Raw genomic sequence first — 17,944 nt, forward strand, 5'->3', positions numbered from 1 at the left:
GATGACTTCCATTTTGTGCTCCAGTGGGTGGTGGAAATCAAAATGTAAATATTGATCTTTGTGGGTGGGTTTCCTATGAACTTCAATGTTAAGGCTTCTGTCTTCCTTAATGTGTACTACACAGTCCATGAAGGCTAGTCTATTTTCCTTAACATCTTTCCGTGTGAATTTGATGTATCTGGTGAATGCTTCCAATTCATGTGTTTTGATTTTGACCCAAATATCATCCACATACCTATACCAGTGAGTGGGTGGAATTCCTGAGGAGTCTAGGGCTTTAGTTTCTACCTCTTCCATGTAGAGATTGACCACAATGTGGGACACAATGAATATATGGCACAGCCGTGTTTCTGTCTGTAGAAATCTTCACTGTATTTAAAATATGTACGGGTCAAACAGAGGTCCAGCATGGCACAAAAGTGGTCTGAGCTGAGGTTGATTCTGTCACCTAGGGTGCTGTCTTGTAGCAGTCATTTTTTCACTACCCTGACACCTTTGGTAGTTGGAATGCAGTTGAACAGAGAAGTCACATCATAGGAAACGTTGGTCTCATTCGGGTCCAGTTTTAATTTCCAAATCTTGCTGGCGAAATCCTGTGAATTGTTGATGTGATGGATGGTATTGCCAACTAGAGGAGCTAATAAGGTGGTTAGAGTTTTGACAATGTTGTAGGTGACAGAGTTGATTCTGCTGACAATTGGTCTGAGTGGAGTTCCCTCTTTGTGGATTTTGGGGACTCCATATATGCATGGGGTGGCTTCCCCGGGATGACACAGTTAAACATGCAGGTGGCCTTAATGACTTGCTAAAAGAATGCAAATGACCAGCTGTCTGCAAGGAGTATAAATCCTTCCATTCCCAACCATCCAGTTAGAGATGAAAAAGCTTCTTGGATGAGAAGCAAAACTTCTTCAAAGGAAACCCAGAAAGTCCAGTTGCCTCTTGAAAAAGCCCCTTTGGGATATAACATTGTAAGCAAATTAGTATCTCTATCCCTTAATTTGGCCACTTGGTGATAGGAAATAGAGATGGCAAGCAGGCATAACATACACGGATCAAGTGAGGAGAATTCATAAAAAGTTTTTGAGCTAGCAATCAAGTGGCCAAATAACCCACATTACTCTCTGCAGAAGAAACAGTGTGATGCCATGTAAAATATTTGGGATGATTTACCTAATGCAGCAGAACTATTCACATAATTAATTTTTCTGAAGTGAGTTAATTCAAGGTGCAAGTAGTCCTTGACTTATGAACCAAAATTTCCATTGCTAAACAAGGCAGTTGTTGGGTTCTACCTGATGTTATGACATCTTTTCACGATTTTTAAGTGAATCACTTCAGATGATAAGTGAATCTATGGATGTTAATAAGCAAATCTAACTTAGCTGCTTGTTGAAAGCTGCCTGGAAAGTCACAAATGGTGATCACATGACCCAGGGAAGCTGAAACCATCATAAATACATGGCAAGTGTGCAAATTTTGATCATGTGACCATGGGGATGTTGCAAGTCATAAGTGTGAGGACCAGTCACAAAGTCCATAAGTCATAAGTCATTTTTTTCAGTGCCATTGTTAACTTCTAACATTCATTAAATAAATGGTTGTTTGTTGAGGACCACCAGTACCGAAGGTGTAGGAATTTTTCACAGCCGTATTGAAGTGTCACATACCATTTCTTGAGCTAGCAAAAAATTATAATGGCATAAAATTTAGTATATCCTGTCATAGACATGCTGTTAGCAAATGGCACTGGTCTTATTTATAGTTTGCAGACACGTTCAGAATAAGGATGAATTGATATCCCAAGCTTTGTTTCCCTCCTCTCCTACCTAATGTCACCAGCTAGTAGAAAAACATCTACTAATCACTCTCAATATAGATGACGTTGGTAAGGAAAGAAGTAAGTTTTGATAGAAGAGTAAACTGCTTGGGATTTGTGGAAATGAATTCTAAGTCAGCATGGTTATCAACTAAGAATGTAGCTCCATTTGAACATTAAGTCTAGCAATATTTTTGAAGAGTGCTAAACCTGTATGCAACCCTGTGAAACTTGTATGCAAAAGAACTAGGGGTGATATTATAGCAGTATTCCAATATTTGGGGGACTGCCATAAAGAAGAGGGGGGTCAACCTATGTTCCAGAGCACCAGAATGTAAGACAAGATACAATGGATGGAAACTAATTAAGGAGAGAAGCAACCTAGACCTAAGGAGAAATTTCCTGACAGCGAGAACAATAAATCAGTGGAACGGCTTTCCTTCAGAAGTTGTGGGTGTGCTCCATCACTGGAGGCTTTTAAGAAGAGAGTGGACAACCATTTGTCTGAAATGGTGCAGGGACTCCTGCTTGAGGAGTGAATTGGACTAGAAGACCGTCAAGGTTCCTTCCAACTCTGTTATTCTGTTAGCCCAAACAACTGACAGGCACTGGATGAATTGCATCACGAAACAGCAAAGAGAAACCTCTGTTCTGCTTCACCATCAGGCTGATCCAAGTCTCTGAAATTGGGAACAATAAGTTTGAAAGAATAAGGATACTCATACTGCCTGACTGAACTTGGAAGACAGCACCAAAGGGCTGGAGAGTAAGAGGCATGCCTGCAACAGCCCAAGTGACCAAAAGTTCCTAATCCCAGAGGGTCCCTTGACTGCAGCACCAACTGAATGGTCACTGTCAGATTGGGCTCATGGTAAAACTATCACAACCTATTGACTGTTTAAAGAGCAAAGCATTACTATACACTGAGGATGATTTTAAGCTGCCTTGGGTGTGACTTGAGATTCAGGTGAAAGCAATGTCAGAAGGATATGGGGCGAGGGGGGGGGAAGGTCGCTGGGCTGTATTGCTGCTGTGATCAGGTGCAGATGTGGAAGGCCCTTGGTTGAGACACACCTATTCAAGCATTTTTTACCTTGCAGCCTTCACAGGTAATACAGCGGTAGTGGTATCCTGTGGCTTTGTCTCCACATACAACACACTGCTCATCTTTGTCCAAATAGCTAGGGATGTACCCTGTAGGAGAAAGCAGCCAAGAGGTCAAAGCTGGAAAGATGAAACAGCAGCTGCAAGAGGTTAAGACTATTGAAGTAGACTAGAAAGCATTCTTGCCCATCACTCACACTCCATAGAGAAACAGAGCAAGACAGCAACAACTACTCCTTTGTGACTACTTACCAATATCTGTTATTTAAATACATTTGTCCTTTGAACATAAAGTTTACGTAAAGTGTTCATTCCCACTATATTTATTTAAAGCTGAAACTTAGGAATCGTTTTGTAAGACAGTTCAGGTTCTCTTGTGTTTTACAAAATGAGAACAAAATCATTTAAAGCTCAATATAACATCACTTAAGAAGGACAAGCAGCTAAATTTGCTACTTTGCAGTGCCTTAGAAGAATGTCAGGATACAAAAACCCCCTTGCTTTGTCAACAACAGGCAGAAGGTGGAGGCTTTTCCATGGCCCATCTTCCCTCCGAGTAGAGTCTACAAGGCTGTTCAAGTCCTACTTCCTGACTGGGTGACAGAGGCAGGGGCAAGGCCTGGCTTGCTCCAAATCTTTCTGAAATACTCCCCCCACCCCACCCCTAAAGTTTCTTGAAATTGTGATAAAGAGCAGAGAAAAACATAACCACATGTATAACCATAAAAGGCCCTTTGTCTCTAGGCAAAGAAAAGAAGAAGCAGGCATGATGATCGGCCCTGCTAATTACTCCACCCCCTTTCTATAACCTTGACTTTTCCCATCAATAGGAAATAACAATGCCCTCTTCCAATCCCTACTCACCCACTCCCACTCCCCTACCATTGTGGAAATCATAGCCACAGGTAGGGAAGTCACAGGAAAGTAGACTATACAGCCTTACTATAGAAGCTGGAATCTAATTTTTCATTGCCTGAGAAATAGCCAATAATAAATTACCTTTCATCAACCTTTCATTTTTGGCCTTCTTGTCCCATCATCTCTACATCCCTTTCACTTAAATTTATTCTTAGTACCAACAGCACAGAACCTCTCTTGACTTTGGCTGAGAAGGCTTCCCATTCAGTTTTGGGCTCGACCAGTTTGGCCGTAAAGATGTGCAATCCTCCAGCCAACAAAACTTTTTGGTTTGGCAGGCAGTGCTCAGTGCTCCTTTCTTCCTCAGGCAGTGGCTTCCCACTACTGTACCTTATGGTCCTTTCCCCAGTCATTTTGACTTCCCTACTTTTTCAATCTGTTCTCCAGTCTTTCTCTGCCTGCTTCCTGTCTCTCCCTCTGTTTTGCCTGCTATTTCCCCTGAGGCCCCTTCTCTGAAATTAAAGTGGGGAAGGGTTAAAGAATGCACAGATAGCTGCAGGATGTTTTCTTAATAGAGCTCCATGGTTTTACTCAGCATATACAAAAGGTTCAAGGACTGCATACATGTCTTGAAACTTTGTGTGTGGGCGCACAACTCAACTCTGATTATGTGGGTCTTTGTTGAAAAGAAACTTCATGCTCTTCTCAAACGAGCATGCTATTAATATCTATTACGTATTTACTGCTGTATGAACGAACTTCTCTGATTCCTAGAAATGGCTGAGAGCTGATTCTCACATTACACTTTCCATATTGGGCATCCTTTAATATATAAAATACATACTTCCCAACTAACCACCAGCACCTATAGTTCACATGTAGATGTCACACAAACATGCCACTTTGTTCACAATGGAATTACTGCCAATTCAAAATGCCTAATGAACATATTCCTAGAGATATACATGGAAGTTTGCATGTATTTTTCCAATAAGCAGATATACGCATTCCCATAAACAAAATTGAATCAAATACTGAAAATTGTGTGTATGGGGCAGAAGAAGGTGGAGCTGATAACGAACAGTATAATAAAAACAAATTTGCATTAGCAAACTTATAGAAAAAATATAACTGAATCAAATTTAGGTGTAATAAAATATATTTAATAGTTTCATAATGGCCATGTAATGATATAGCATTATATCTTGACAAATATATTATTTTATTAGTAAAGGAATATCATTTTTTCATCTTGGGTATTTATAATTTCCCAATGACAAATATATATATATATATATATAATTTAGTAAGTAAATTGATCAAAGCACTTCCAAATGAAAGTCCTTAGAGAAGCATGCTGGCTGGGGAATTCTGGGAGTTGAAGTCCACACATCTTAAATTTATCAAGTTTGAAAAACACTTAGATGGAATATTGACAGTTGTCACATGAAGTGATTTTATTAGTCTATATTGTCAATATTGATCAAAAAAATGTGCTACCGTTTAAGTAACGATCCGGTGTGGATATGCCCGAGAAAAAGCATTCAGTCTTTCGCAAGCAAACCGTGCTCTGTTATACACCTACAGCCCTAAGAAACAGTTCTGGCAATCCTTTCTCAGAGCTTAATCTGGTCATTTTTGGTTTTGGTATTAAGACAAATAACTTTCAGGAAAAGAAGAAATTCCATTTTCTGTTCTGGCCCACTTTCTAAATCTCTGGAATGCATAAAAGCAATAAAGTCTTATGGAAATCTTCCCAGATAGATTGAGAATCACTTGTAATGCCACCCCCCACCCCTTAAGGACAGGAAAACACAATGATCTTGTATTTATAAAGGGTGGCTTGTAAGATGATCACCTACAAAATAGATCTGTTTTGTAAGACAATAGCATGAGTACAGGTAGTACTCAACATATAACAATTCATTTAGAGACCATTCAAAGTCACAATGGTAATGAAAAAAGTGAACTGTGACCAAACTTTGCCTTTATGACCATTTCAGCAATCCCAGTCATATTATCACAATTTGGGCATTTGGCAACAGGTATGTATTTAACAGAGTTGCATTGCCTGGGATATGTAATAGCTATTTAGGACCTTCCAAGCTGGCTTCTAAGAAGCAAAATCAACATATAATGGAGAAACCGGATTCTCTTAATAGCCCCAGGATCCACTTAACAACTGCAGTAAGTCACTTAACAATCATGGGGAAAAGGTCATAAAATTGGGCACAATTTATTTAACAAGCGGTGGTCATAAGTCGAGGATTACCTCTATTTGCAGTCTCTGATTGACTGGAAGCTATGTTATCACTAATATAGCTTCTTCATCCTCATTTCTCCAAAACAGAAAGAGAAAGTTTGGAGCAGATTGTTTTCCAATTCAAAAAAAACTTTTGGCAAGTCTTTTTTTAAGTGAAAAGTGGCTTGCGGAATATGTTTTTAATACTTGAGAATACAAAAGCAGTTAGACAGCTTTCTTCAATCATTTGTCAAGAAGGAGAGCCAAACCCAAAATGAGGAAGATGTGCTGGATATGTTTGCCATTTTGAATTATTTGTAAAAATAATAAAGCTAGGATACAAACAAACAAACAAATGTAAGTTCTCCAAATATTAAAAGACAAATGATTATAAAGTTGCAGGTGCAAGCTTTTTCCCTGTTATCCATAAGCAGCTCCAAAAACCATTTTATGTTTAGCTGAATTTATTTATAAACTTCCCCACAATCAGAAATTCTTATCATAGTTTTCGATCAAAGGGAAGTTTGCAAGTACAATTGGGTGCATATCTTTAGGCCACAAAATATACATATGTACACTCTACACTGTGAAAACAGGAGATGCTAGAACATCCACAAAAGAAAGATCAACCACATCTTCTGTTCTGTTCTAATTGTTTTATTTTAAGTATTTTTAAAAGGAGTGTGATCATACGTAATTCTACTTAGCATTTATTGGCTCCATTCAATTGGATACATTTAATTTAGTACATTACATCTAAAAACTCCTCACTTCAGCATGACTGACTGTTTAGGGCAAGTGGCATAAGTGATGTTATGAACATCATGATATCATCATGCAAATAACACAATAGAAGATTCTATTTAACCTGAGTGATGGCTCAGCGGTTAAAGACGCTGAGCTTGGCAGTAGGAGAGCTGACAGCTCAGGTTCAAGACCTGAGCTCCATTCAACTGGGTGAGCTCCCATTACTTGCCCCATCTCCTGCCCTCACTAGCCATTTGAAAGCATGCAAATGCAAGTAGATGAATAGGTGCCACTTGGATGGGAAGGTTAACAGCCATCCATGAAGCGTTGCAGTATGTTGGCCAAGAAATGGAGATGAGCACTGTTTCCTACAATTGAACATGACTGACAGGGAAAACTTTATCTTTACCTTTAGACTCATTCATTCTTCTATTAATTTTTTGTGGGGAGATAAATATAAATGAAAGGTGGTTTAATCATTATCTCAAATAATGACTGTCCGCTGGACTTGGATAATCAATAAATTTAAATAAGCAAATAATTTTATGACTGGTTTAAAATTACCTCTTGCACCTTTCCTAACTCAACAACTCATAATATATTTAAGCTGCAAAGTTACCAATAATTTTTAAAAGTTCTTAAATAAATGATTTTTCAGAGGAATTTGGGGCAATTTGGAAGGACCTCATTTTGTTCTCCAAGTGCTTCTTACTTCTAATAAGATTGGTATGCACACCCACACACATAGTGTTTTCATCTGTTTGTTTAAAGCAGGACTGCAGCAATCCTAAACTTTACAGTTCTCTTTGGCTTGCGCAGAATTTGTAAGCTTTCATTACTTCAATTACTGAGGATATAGCTTGAGCACAGTAGACAATCACTCTGTTTGGATTTTACTTCGTACTTCCACCCACTCCACAACTCCAGAACCTGACCCAAAACTGACTACGGTTTTAGTCAACTAAATTACAAAATACAGATGATGGAAACCAAAATACCAGCAGACAGAAAGCTAACTAGGAACAACAGTTCAAGTGTAGCCCCTTTGCTATACTTTTTATCTAGAAGGAATGTTTGAACATGCGAAAGGATGACACTTTAAACTGCTTCTGAAGCAATACAGTCCGTACTACAGGCTTAACATTCTCTTATTTCATTTAATATGTTCTTAGTTCCTGTAATGTAATATATATATATATATATATATATATATATATATATATATATATATATATATATATATATATATATATATATATATATATATATATATATATATATATATATATATATATATATATATATATATATATATATATATATATATATATATATATATATATATATATATATATATATATTACAGGAACTAAGTCCATATATATTACATATGATTTGAAGATTATTAACAACTGAACAGTGAAGAAAAAAATGTCAAAGGTTACAACCATATAGGCACATCTCAAGAAATTTTGTGCATTGTTTGCATATTTTGCAAACACTGATAAAAGATATTGTTTTAATCTGGTAAATTAAAGAAGGCTTCCAAGGGCAAGATTTTGGTCTTGCATCTCAAACAAATGCAGATTGTTCTGCAATCTATGTGAGAAAGACGTTGGGAGACAGGGCCAAGAGATGCTGCCTAGGGAGCAGTCGGATAAGAGAAAGACAAGAGGCTCAGAAGAGAATTCTTGGGCTGTAAAAGAGATGGTAGGAGATTTACAGTTTCAGACTTGCAAGATTGTGTTAATGTAGCTTTACAATAAAGTATAATTAGGTCATCTAGTCGTGTTTCCTTTCAGGACTATCTAGTAAGACTGACAAATGAGATTGGCAGCTTGGCTGTTAAATGAAGCAGTCACTAAGTGATATTGCAATTATGATCTTAATTCATCTTTTCTTTGCTTTACAGACATCTGGAGGTCATAAATGTGAAGACTGGTCGCAAAATTACTTTTTCATCATCACTTTGACCGCGAATGATTGCTAAACGAGCTGCTGAACGAGAATTACCTGTAAATCAAAAGGACATGCAGTCTCTAAGAGAGCCACAAACTGATGGGTGTAACTGTAAGTTCCACACATCTTCCCCCAAGCAAAGCTTCCAGTCATGTTGAGGTATTATGAGAGTTGTAGGCCAATCAAGTTAAAGGAGAGTACACAGAATACTCATAAAAATAATAGTCTTATGTGTTATGATTTATTTTCTAATCACAAACTTTCCAAGCTCATAAATTTTCCATGTGCTGTAGATAGATTAAAAGTCAGGATAATCTCTTCCTGAAGTTTTGAAAGCTGATGAACATAAAATGAAAAGAATGAGGAAAGAACTGAAATAGAGCAAGACAGACAGCAGTTCTCTGTCTGAGGAATGAAGTCAGGTTGGTCTTAGTCCTGCTGTAGCCTCCTTTTGACCCTAAGTCTCCTCACAGATAAAAGAAGCCAGATCTGCTTCCTTTCTGCTGTCCCCTGGCAGATACATTATTAATTTAAACACAATACTCATTCTCTGTAGAGAAATCTGGGAAATATTTTCTAAAGAGGAAACTAACTCAAATTGCAGATTCCAGGAAGATATGAAAGAAAATCAAGAACCTTTTTAGTACAGATATAGGGGCTCTCTGCCTCTTTTCCTAGCCTTGTTTCTTTTGTATGTTTCTTTTTATATATAGGTCATTCTATATGCACTGTAGTGTCTTTCCATAGGCTCAGAGGCTGAGCTAATCGATTAGAAAGATTGGCAGTTCAGCGGTTCAAATCCCTAGTGTCACGTAACAGAGTGAGCTCCTATTACTTGTCCCAGCTTCTGCCAACCTAGCAGTTCGAAAGCCTGTAAAAAATGCAAGTAGAAAAATAGGAACCACCTTTGGTGGGAAGGTAACAGTGTTCCGTGCGCCTTTGGCATTTAGTCATGCCGGCCACATGACATCTTCGGACATCGCTGGCTCTTAGGCTTTGAAACGGAGATGACCACTGCCCCCTAGAGTCGGGAACAACTAGCACATATGTGCGAGGGGAACCTTTACTGTTACCTTTTAGTGTCTTTCCATTTGGCAATTGCTGAATTAAAGCAATGCCAGGTAAAAGGTAACAAATCTGCTAAACCCTTATGAAAAGAGTTTTCTTTAATGTGGTTTATCCAAATAGCAAACGTCTATGAATAGGAAATAATCACATCTACTTTTTTTATTTTTATGAGAAAAGAATGAAAAATGTTATTGCTAATATGTATCTCACATGTACACACCTCTTCAGAGCTATAAACATGGAAATAAATATGTTCCAAAGCTGACTAGGGAATTCTGGGAGTTGAAGATCATGAGTCTTAAAGTTACCAAGATTGGGAAATTCTGGTTTATATTCTTCGTTTAGCCTCTATTTAAAAAATAAAAAAACCCACATTGCTAATGGGTGAATTAATGCAAAAGCTAAACTAAACTGTAAGTGCTAAAAACTGGATCCTATTCATCTCTCTCACAAGACCAAGAGTATATCCCTCCTGGTAGCAAAACTATTGCCGTGCTGCTGCATCACTTAAAAAAAAACTCTCAAGAACTGAAAGTAAAGTGTTGAAGAGCATATTTTAATAAGAGGGAGATTTTAAAAAAAATAGATTGTGGCCAGGCCTTGCAAGATGGAGGCTAAGCAGGGATTGGTGAAAAAAAATCACACAAAGAGGGAAAAATATGGTCTGGCATTCTTTCACATCCACCAGTCCACCATGTGATTCCCTCTTGCCCCATGACCCACTGTGGCCTCACCTTTAGAATCCCGCCCCCAGTTCTTTAGTAGTTTATCTTCCTATTGCAGGCTTTGCCATTTGACATCCGATATCCTGAGCTGCCCCATGACTGCCTTTTCTGGACTAGTGAAAAACATCAAAAAAAAAAAAAAAAACCAACCTTCCTCAATAGGTTCAAGTCAAAGTTGGATAATATTTTGGGGATATTGTTTTATTTCAATTTATCAAAGCAGGTTTCCCACTAGTCCTTTAATTTCTCCTATTTCTCCAATCCTCTGGAATATCAACACTCTGTTATATAAGTATAATAACAACTTTGAGAGCCAGTTTGGTCTAATGGTTAAGGCATCAAGTTAGAATCCAGGAACTTTGAGATCTAATCCCACTTTAGGCATGAAAACTGGCTGGGTGACTTTGGGCCAATCGCTCAGCCCAATTCACCTCACAAGGTTGTTGTGGGGAAAATAAAGAGAAGGGGTGTTAGATATGATCCCTGCCTTGAGTTATTTATAAAAATAATAAAGACCTGATATAAATAAATACATAAATAAGCAAATATGCATTTTTAAGAAGACTCTGTTGGAATAACTGTTCTGCTACTAAAGTCTAATTAATGATGTGATCTAAGGGGAATTTCAAATATATGCTTGAGTACAAGATAGGAAGCTAACGGAGATCCTGTCCCCTTAATTCTTTATGGAGATTTGCAAATCCCCATAAAAAGACTTACAAATGGTAATGCCAGATCTTCCCAATTTGTAATTGACAAAGCCAAACCGACCTGTGACTATCAGCTGGATACGGCATTATATGCTTTTCCTGCTGGCTTAGGACAGTGGAAAAACAGAACAACCCATACCATCCTGTAGTTATCCCAAAATGCTGTCATCTTTGGATGTGATCCTTTTCTACTAAGTAAAAGTCCCGTTCCTACAAAAAGGAAAGAATCCTAAAAAGTGAGTCACTTCCTCAATATCCTGCTGGCAGGACTACAAGGAAATGTACTGTCTTGTAGTATCACAGAAGAGATAAGCACATTGATCTGAAAATTCTGAGCGCTGGCAAGCTTGGGAGAGATGCTTACCTGACATATTGCTTTTCACCGAACATTGGCTGCTTTTTCTTTTACGTTTCCCATCCGGCCACCTTCAAAGAAGAGAGAAAGGGGAGAATCAGTCAGAAATTTGGAGTTTTACACGTTCAATTTATCTTTCTTGCTCACCTGCTGAAACCTTATCCCCCTGCCTCAAAACTTTCCCAAATTACCAGAGCTCAGCTCACCCTTTTTCTTCATGGTGTAGCATTTCCATTATCCTACACCCTTTAAGAAATCAGGAGGTGTGAGCAGTATAAGGGGACTTATCTGAGAAGAGCAGAAGTGATAAAGTAGTTGGGAAGATGTTTCAATGCACATATGCATGGCTAACCCCCTTGACGGCCAAGATTTCCATGCTATCCTTTGCACAAGGAAGAGTTCTGCTACACTGTTCTCACCTCAAGCTAATATGGACTATATGCAGGAGATTAAAAAAGGGAAGTTAAATTACCAGTGATCGCTTAAAGGAAGCTAAACCAACTCAATCCAGGTTATACTTCTTGAACCGAGATCTATGCTGCCCTAAAAAGAAGTGAGAGGTTGTCATGATAGCTTTACACTTGCCCAAAAAGCTCAGGGTGATAATTCCATTCAACCTTGTGACAACTTTTAGTGTAGGTTAGGACTTAATGACATAACCTATCCAAAGTTAATTGGCCTAGTTGAAATCTTCTGCCTTAAGATAATACCTTGCTGAAGCAAAAAAATATGGTAGAAAGAAAGATGTAAAGCTACATAAATCCTTTTGGCAGCTAAAATGTAGGTGTCTACGAAAGGGAGGAGGAAAAATTCATGAAACATTGAAAATTCCTGTTATTATCAAAAGAAAAAAATAGTCCCAATTCAGCTACACATTTGGAAGCATACTCGATATTTTGTGTATGTGTATTTAATTTGTATTGTTAAGCTTGGATGGTATACTTTATTAATTTAAAATTAATTAATTAACAGTATTTTGGGAAAGCCAAATTAAAGGTAGTTATAAATTGCTAGTAATACATAATGAAAACAGATGAGTGGAAGGCGTTCCAGATGTATTCTAAATTTCATATATATATATGTGCGCGCTAATATGGAATTTAGAATACACACACACACAATGATATTTGTATGCATGTATGACTGAGATTAAAATTTTATGTAGACAGAATATTCTTAAGAAAAATGAATTTTTATTAATAAAATATAAAGTATATTTCTCTGCAAAATATGTACTTATTTTAATAATAAAATACAGGTACTCCTTATTTATAACCATTCATTTAGCTGTCCATTTGAAGTTACAAGAGCATTGGAAAAAGTGACTTACGGCCGTATAAAACAGTTGGATAGCATCTGTACAGTTACACGATTAAAATTTGGGTAGTTGGCATGTATTTATGAAGGCTGCCTCATCCCACAGTCATGTGATTGCCATTTGCAGCAGTTCCAGTTGACTTCAAAAAAGTCAAAGTCAAATGGGAGAAGCTGAATTTCCTTAATGACCACTTGACTGATTTAGCAATTGCAGTGGGTTCACTTAGCTGTGAGAAAAAAAAGATCGTAAAACTGGGTGTGCTAACTTACCAACTGCCTTGCTTAGCAATGGCAATTCTGGTCCCAACTGTAGTAAAAAATCAAGGACTTCCTGTAAATAGGAACACCTACATGCCCACAATCCAGTGAAAATCTGGCTTTTAATTATTTCAAATTATCAGACCCTGTGCATTAGAATTCTTTATTGGCAAGTGTGATTAGACACACAAGGAATTTGTGTCCGGTGCATTATTTCCTAATATAAAGGCCAGCAAGTTAATCTATCAAGAGCCATTACTTAACAACCCTAGGGATGATCCATTGGAAACATTTTACTCAACAGGTTCTTTCCACCGTATTGAGTGAAATCTTCCTAAATCCAATTAATAGGACCACCAAAAAATTGAATATTCTTAGCAAAAATTAGACAAGGGACAGAATTTATAGTTTTCATTGTAAAGAGTTTAGTGTTTCAAAGAATTAGTATGGTGTAGTAGGTTAAGATGTTAAACTAACCAGACTGAAATCTGCTATTGGTTAAAGAAATTCTCTTTGTATATTGAGTTAGTAACTCTCTTCTAACCTAACTATCTCACTGAGTTGATATGAAGATAAAATGAAGGCAGATTCCTCTATAAGCTGCCTTGAATTTCCTTGGGGAAAGAAAGCAAAAGGTAAAGTAAATGCATGAATTTCTCATACTAGATTGAGCTATATGAAACCAGAGAGGCAGTTTGATGTATGATTAAGGCATCAGACTAAAAAATTGGGAGACTGGAAGTTCTAGCCCCACCTTGGACATGAAACCTGCTGGGTGACCTGGGACCAGCCATTTTTTCTCAGCCCTAGAAAAGAAGCAATGGCAAACCACTCCTGAAAAATCTTGCCAAGGAAATTGCAGGAACTTGTCTCTTAAAATTAGACACAATTGTACAAAAGAAAAAAATGAATTTATCCAGCTGTGTTCATAATTATACTAGCTTAGCTCCTAATATTGCTCTCTCCCCATCTCAGTTTCAACAGGATTGAGGGCAAGGGAGGAAATTATTTTCCAGAATAAGAAAGCTACAAAGATGAAGCCTGGATGCCATCTAAAATACATAAGTGTTGACTAAGACAAAGGATTTCAAGTTTTATTCAATGGGGAAACCAGCAGGAGATTATAAATGGTAATCTCTTGACTGGGGGATGCTGTGACTGCTCAGAATTTGCCTGATGATAGAAACTGGGACTGCTGCAACCACTATCATAAGTTGGTGCAATTACATGATAACATGCCTTATAATTACGTTGCTTAGCAAATGAGTTTACAGTCCCAATTATTGCTAAGAAAGGACAACCTATACTTCTGCCCTTTCTTCAATGAACAGTTCCACTCCAGGTAGGGGATGGCAGAGTAACCAAGGAGTCGCTCTTTGTGGAATGCTGCATGGATCAGTTCGTCTCCTCTGCTTTTTATACTTACATGAAACTTCTGGGTAGTTTGTTGCCCAAGCAGCAAATGACATTTTGTTGAAATCTTATATCTGAAGTCTGTGAAGGGTCTGGATCAGTGGTGGGATTCAATTTTTTTTAAACTTCTGGTTCTGTGGGCGTGGCTTGGTGGGCGTGGTGTGGTGGGCATAGCAGGGGAAGGATACTGTAAAATCTCCATTCCCTCCCCACTCCAGGGGAAGGATACTGGAAAATCCCCATTTCCTCCCTATCAGCTGGGACTCGGGAGGTAAAGAATATATGGGGGCGGGGCTAGTCAGAGGTGGCATTTACCGGTTCTCCGAACTACTCAAAATTTCTGCTACCGGTTCTCCAAAACTGGTCAGAACCTGCTGAATACCACCTCTGGTCTGGATGACATGTAACAAGTTGAATGGGTTTGCATTGTTTTCACTGAGTGACATCTTTGGAATTGTCATTTGACAGGCAGCACCACTCCTGAAAGAGCCGGTCTATGACTCTGGGATCCTTCTGAGTCTGCAGCTACTGCTTGATGGTCAGGTGGAAGCCAGAGCCAGGGGACCTTTCTGCAGCAATGGTTGGTATACAAGCTGTAGGCTTACCTGAAGTACAAAGACCTCCTAATGGTTAATTCACACTGTTATCACCACTTGTCAAGATTATTACAATGTGATTAATATGAGACCGCCTTTGAAGAACACTTAGAAATTTAAACTGCTCCAGAATGCAGCAATGCAGGTGTTGGTTGCTACAGGCCAGTATGAGCATTTTCTTTTATCTGTTTATTATGAATATTTTACTGTGAGAAACGTTATGCAGAGCAAAACACAAGTATGATAATAATTATTTATAATTAGAAATTCGACATGACATTAGTATCCATTCTCTCACCCCACCATGGTGATTTTAACAACTATGGAAGGAGGGTGAATTTTTGACTTATTATGATTATAATCTCTGTCATTACAACTTATAAAGGGAATAGACTCTTCTTCATAAAATAGCCTGGGTTTGTCGTCCCCAACAGAGTGAGTAAGTGTGCAGAAATGCATGTCTCTGCACTAGCTTTTCCTTCCAAAATAAATTCCAAAGACAAAATGTCCTTTTTGGCCTAGATCAAAAACAACAACAAACGGTGACCTCAGCTGAAGCTCCACCAATCATCTGCCAGTCCAAGCTCTCTCATTTGCATGTTGATATCTTATTGGAAGCTGTGGTGCTAAATGGAATGAAGAAGGCGGAGTGAGGAGAACACCCTGTTGGACCTTTTTGCAACCTACATATTCATAAAGTACTGAATTGGAAGGGGGAGCTCTGCGTTTCTGTAATTTCATACACTTCAATTTTTTTAAAAAAAAAACCCATCTTATTTGCAAACACTTTTTAAAAAACTTGGCAGAGAGGAATGTTTTTAGTGATTTCTGAAATTACCCAATAAGACTGAACTCAGGTGGGTCTCCTTAGGTAAAAGGTCCCATGAAGTGGTAACAGATAAAAGCCTAGGAACAAGACATAAATGCATCAAATGCAGCCCAAATGCCTGGGAGCAAGAGGAGGAGTAAGAGCAAGAAAGATGCAGCAATAGATAATAGTAATAATAATACATAGCCATAAGCCCCTCAAATGGTTGTTAGAGCATGAATTATTCTGAAAAGGATTTACAAGAAATGAGAAATAGCTCTCATTCAGCAGCACGGTGTCAACTGATCACGTGGAAGCACAATTTGCTTTGATTTGGCTATCACAATTGTGGTGGGAAGAACCATATGTGCCAATTTTATACCCTGGAATATGTTTCTTTTAAGATACATATTATTTGAGATTTCCATACCAGGAATTGCTTGAAATAGAAGGTAACAGCAGCGAAGCTCCCTATAAAATACTACCTATTAGGTAGAGCAATTTTACCCTAGATTCAGGAATTGAATCTGAGAGATAACTTCATGTTTCATTTCTTTTTCTGCTAGGATTCCCCATATTTCTAGTCTAACCCCAAGCAAGATAACTATTTGCCTGAGCTCGGAATGTACCACTCAGACAACAGGGAGGAACTTGCACAATTTAATACTTCTCCTTAAGAGAAATACTCCCTTAGCATGAAAAGTTATATTTAAGAGAAAATGGGTTCATTTTGCCCCTACCCCCCTTCCCAAAAACGCACACCTGTTTACATGAGGATATTTATAGTTAAATGGAATGGAAACCCTTAGTGATGTTAGCTCCCATCTATAATACAAAGTGATCCAGCCCCCAATGCAGGTTTATGCGGCGGTAAGAACCAGCACTTGGACATCTGTCTCACAGGCATTTCAACAGAAAAATATATATCCAGCCGAATATAGGCTTAATGCTTGAATTATAGCAGCAGGATATGCAAAAAGAAAAATGGGGGGGGGGGGAGAGAGAGAGAGAGAGAATTAAAGCTGTTTGTCAGGGAAGCAGCCCCAAAGCAGCGCAGGCTGGCAGGGTGTACGTGCACTCTTTGAGCAAACATTACATATCAGCATGTACACAATGCAGCTTCTAAAAAAAGACTATCGTGACTGCAAAGTTGAGGGGGAAGGCAAGACTGGTACGACCAGACTGATACCCCTCCCCATTTCTAAAGCACCCAACAGGATGTCCTCTCATCCACGTAAAGCTTATAGGCACGGCTTGTACCAGGAGTTCCTGGAACCAGTGCCAGACTATGCTCTCTCGGCTGTTCCTCACAACGGCTTGCATGACAGTGCTTGGCCCTCTGCCAGCAAAGGAGGCCAGGACGGCACCTGAGGACAGTATATGCCAGCAGCAGAACACGAAAGAAAGGCACAGAGATTCTTTCTTATAGCTTTTGGGATTCCCCAGAGAGGTTGGAGAGGAGAGGAGGAAGAGCAGGGAATGCAATAAATCGTTTTGATCTGGGCACCGCCTGCTTCTAGGGAAGGAAAAGAGGCAGAATAGCCCTGTGAACTCCAGGGGTGGGAAGGGAAGAAAGAAAGGCTTGAAAGAGATTTTGATCTGAAATATTTGTGTGCTAAAACTGAGACAGTGAGCTTTGGTTGCCAAGTTCAAATCTTCCCTGAATGTAAAATTCAATAAGATGTTTGAGTGATCAACAGCTCTTAGATTTAGAATTGTTGTTATATGGCTACTATGGGATGGATAAGGCAACCCTGTGTGCCATGCATATTTTGAAGAGAAAAAAAATAGTGTTTTGTTATAAATACAGAAGATAAATATATATGTAGTAACTACCTCCCCCCTACCCCAAATACATGTCTGTATTTATAACCAGCGTCTATCAAAGAAGACCCAAACCTGTTCGCTCATTGCACAATTAGCTAGTATGGAAAACTGGATATTCAATCCATATATAGTCACTTT

At 38.4% G+C, this 17,944-nt stretch overlaps 1 protein-coding gene across 9 annotated transcripts in view; it reads right to left on the reverse strand.

Annotated features, from left to right (window-relative positions):
• The window catches only part of THRA (thyroid hormone receptor alpha), a 149,912-nt gene that overhangs the window by 14,030 nt on the left and 117,938 nt on the right, over window positions 1-17,944 (reverse strand). For all 9 annotated transcript variants that reach the window (XM_081931853.1, XM_081931852.1, XM_081931851.1 and 6 more), the window contains 2 exons: window positions 11,597-11,658; window positions 2,913-3,013 (listed from right to left, as the gene is read on the reverse strand). In XM_081931853.1, coding sequence (XP_081787979.1) covers window positions 2,913-3,013; window positions 11,597-11,658 — 163 coding nt within the window. The remainder of the gene's footprint in view (window positions 1-2,912; window positions 3,014-11,596; window positions 11,659-17,944) is intronic.

The sequence above is a fragment of the Natrix helvetica genome (genome assembly GCF_964273705.1).
Source record: "Natrix helvetica genome assembly, chromosome: Z".
Taxonomy (NCBI): Eukaryota; Metazoa; Chordata; class Lepidosauria; order Squamata; family Natricidae; genus Natrix; species Natrix helvetica.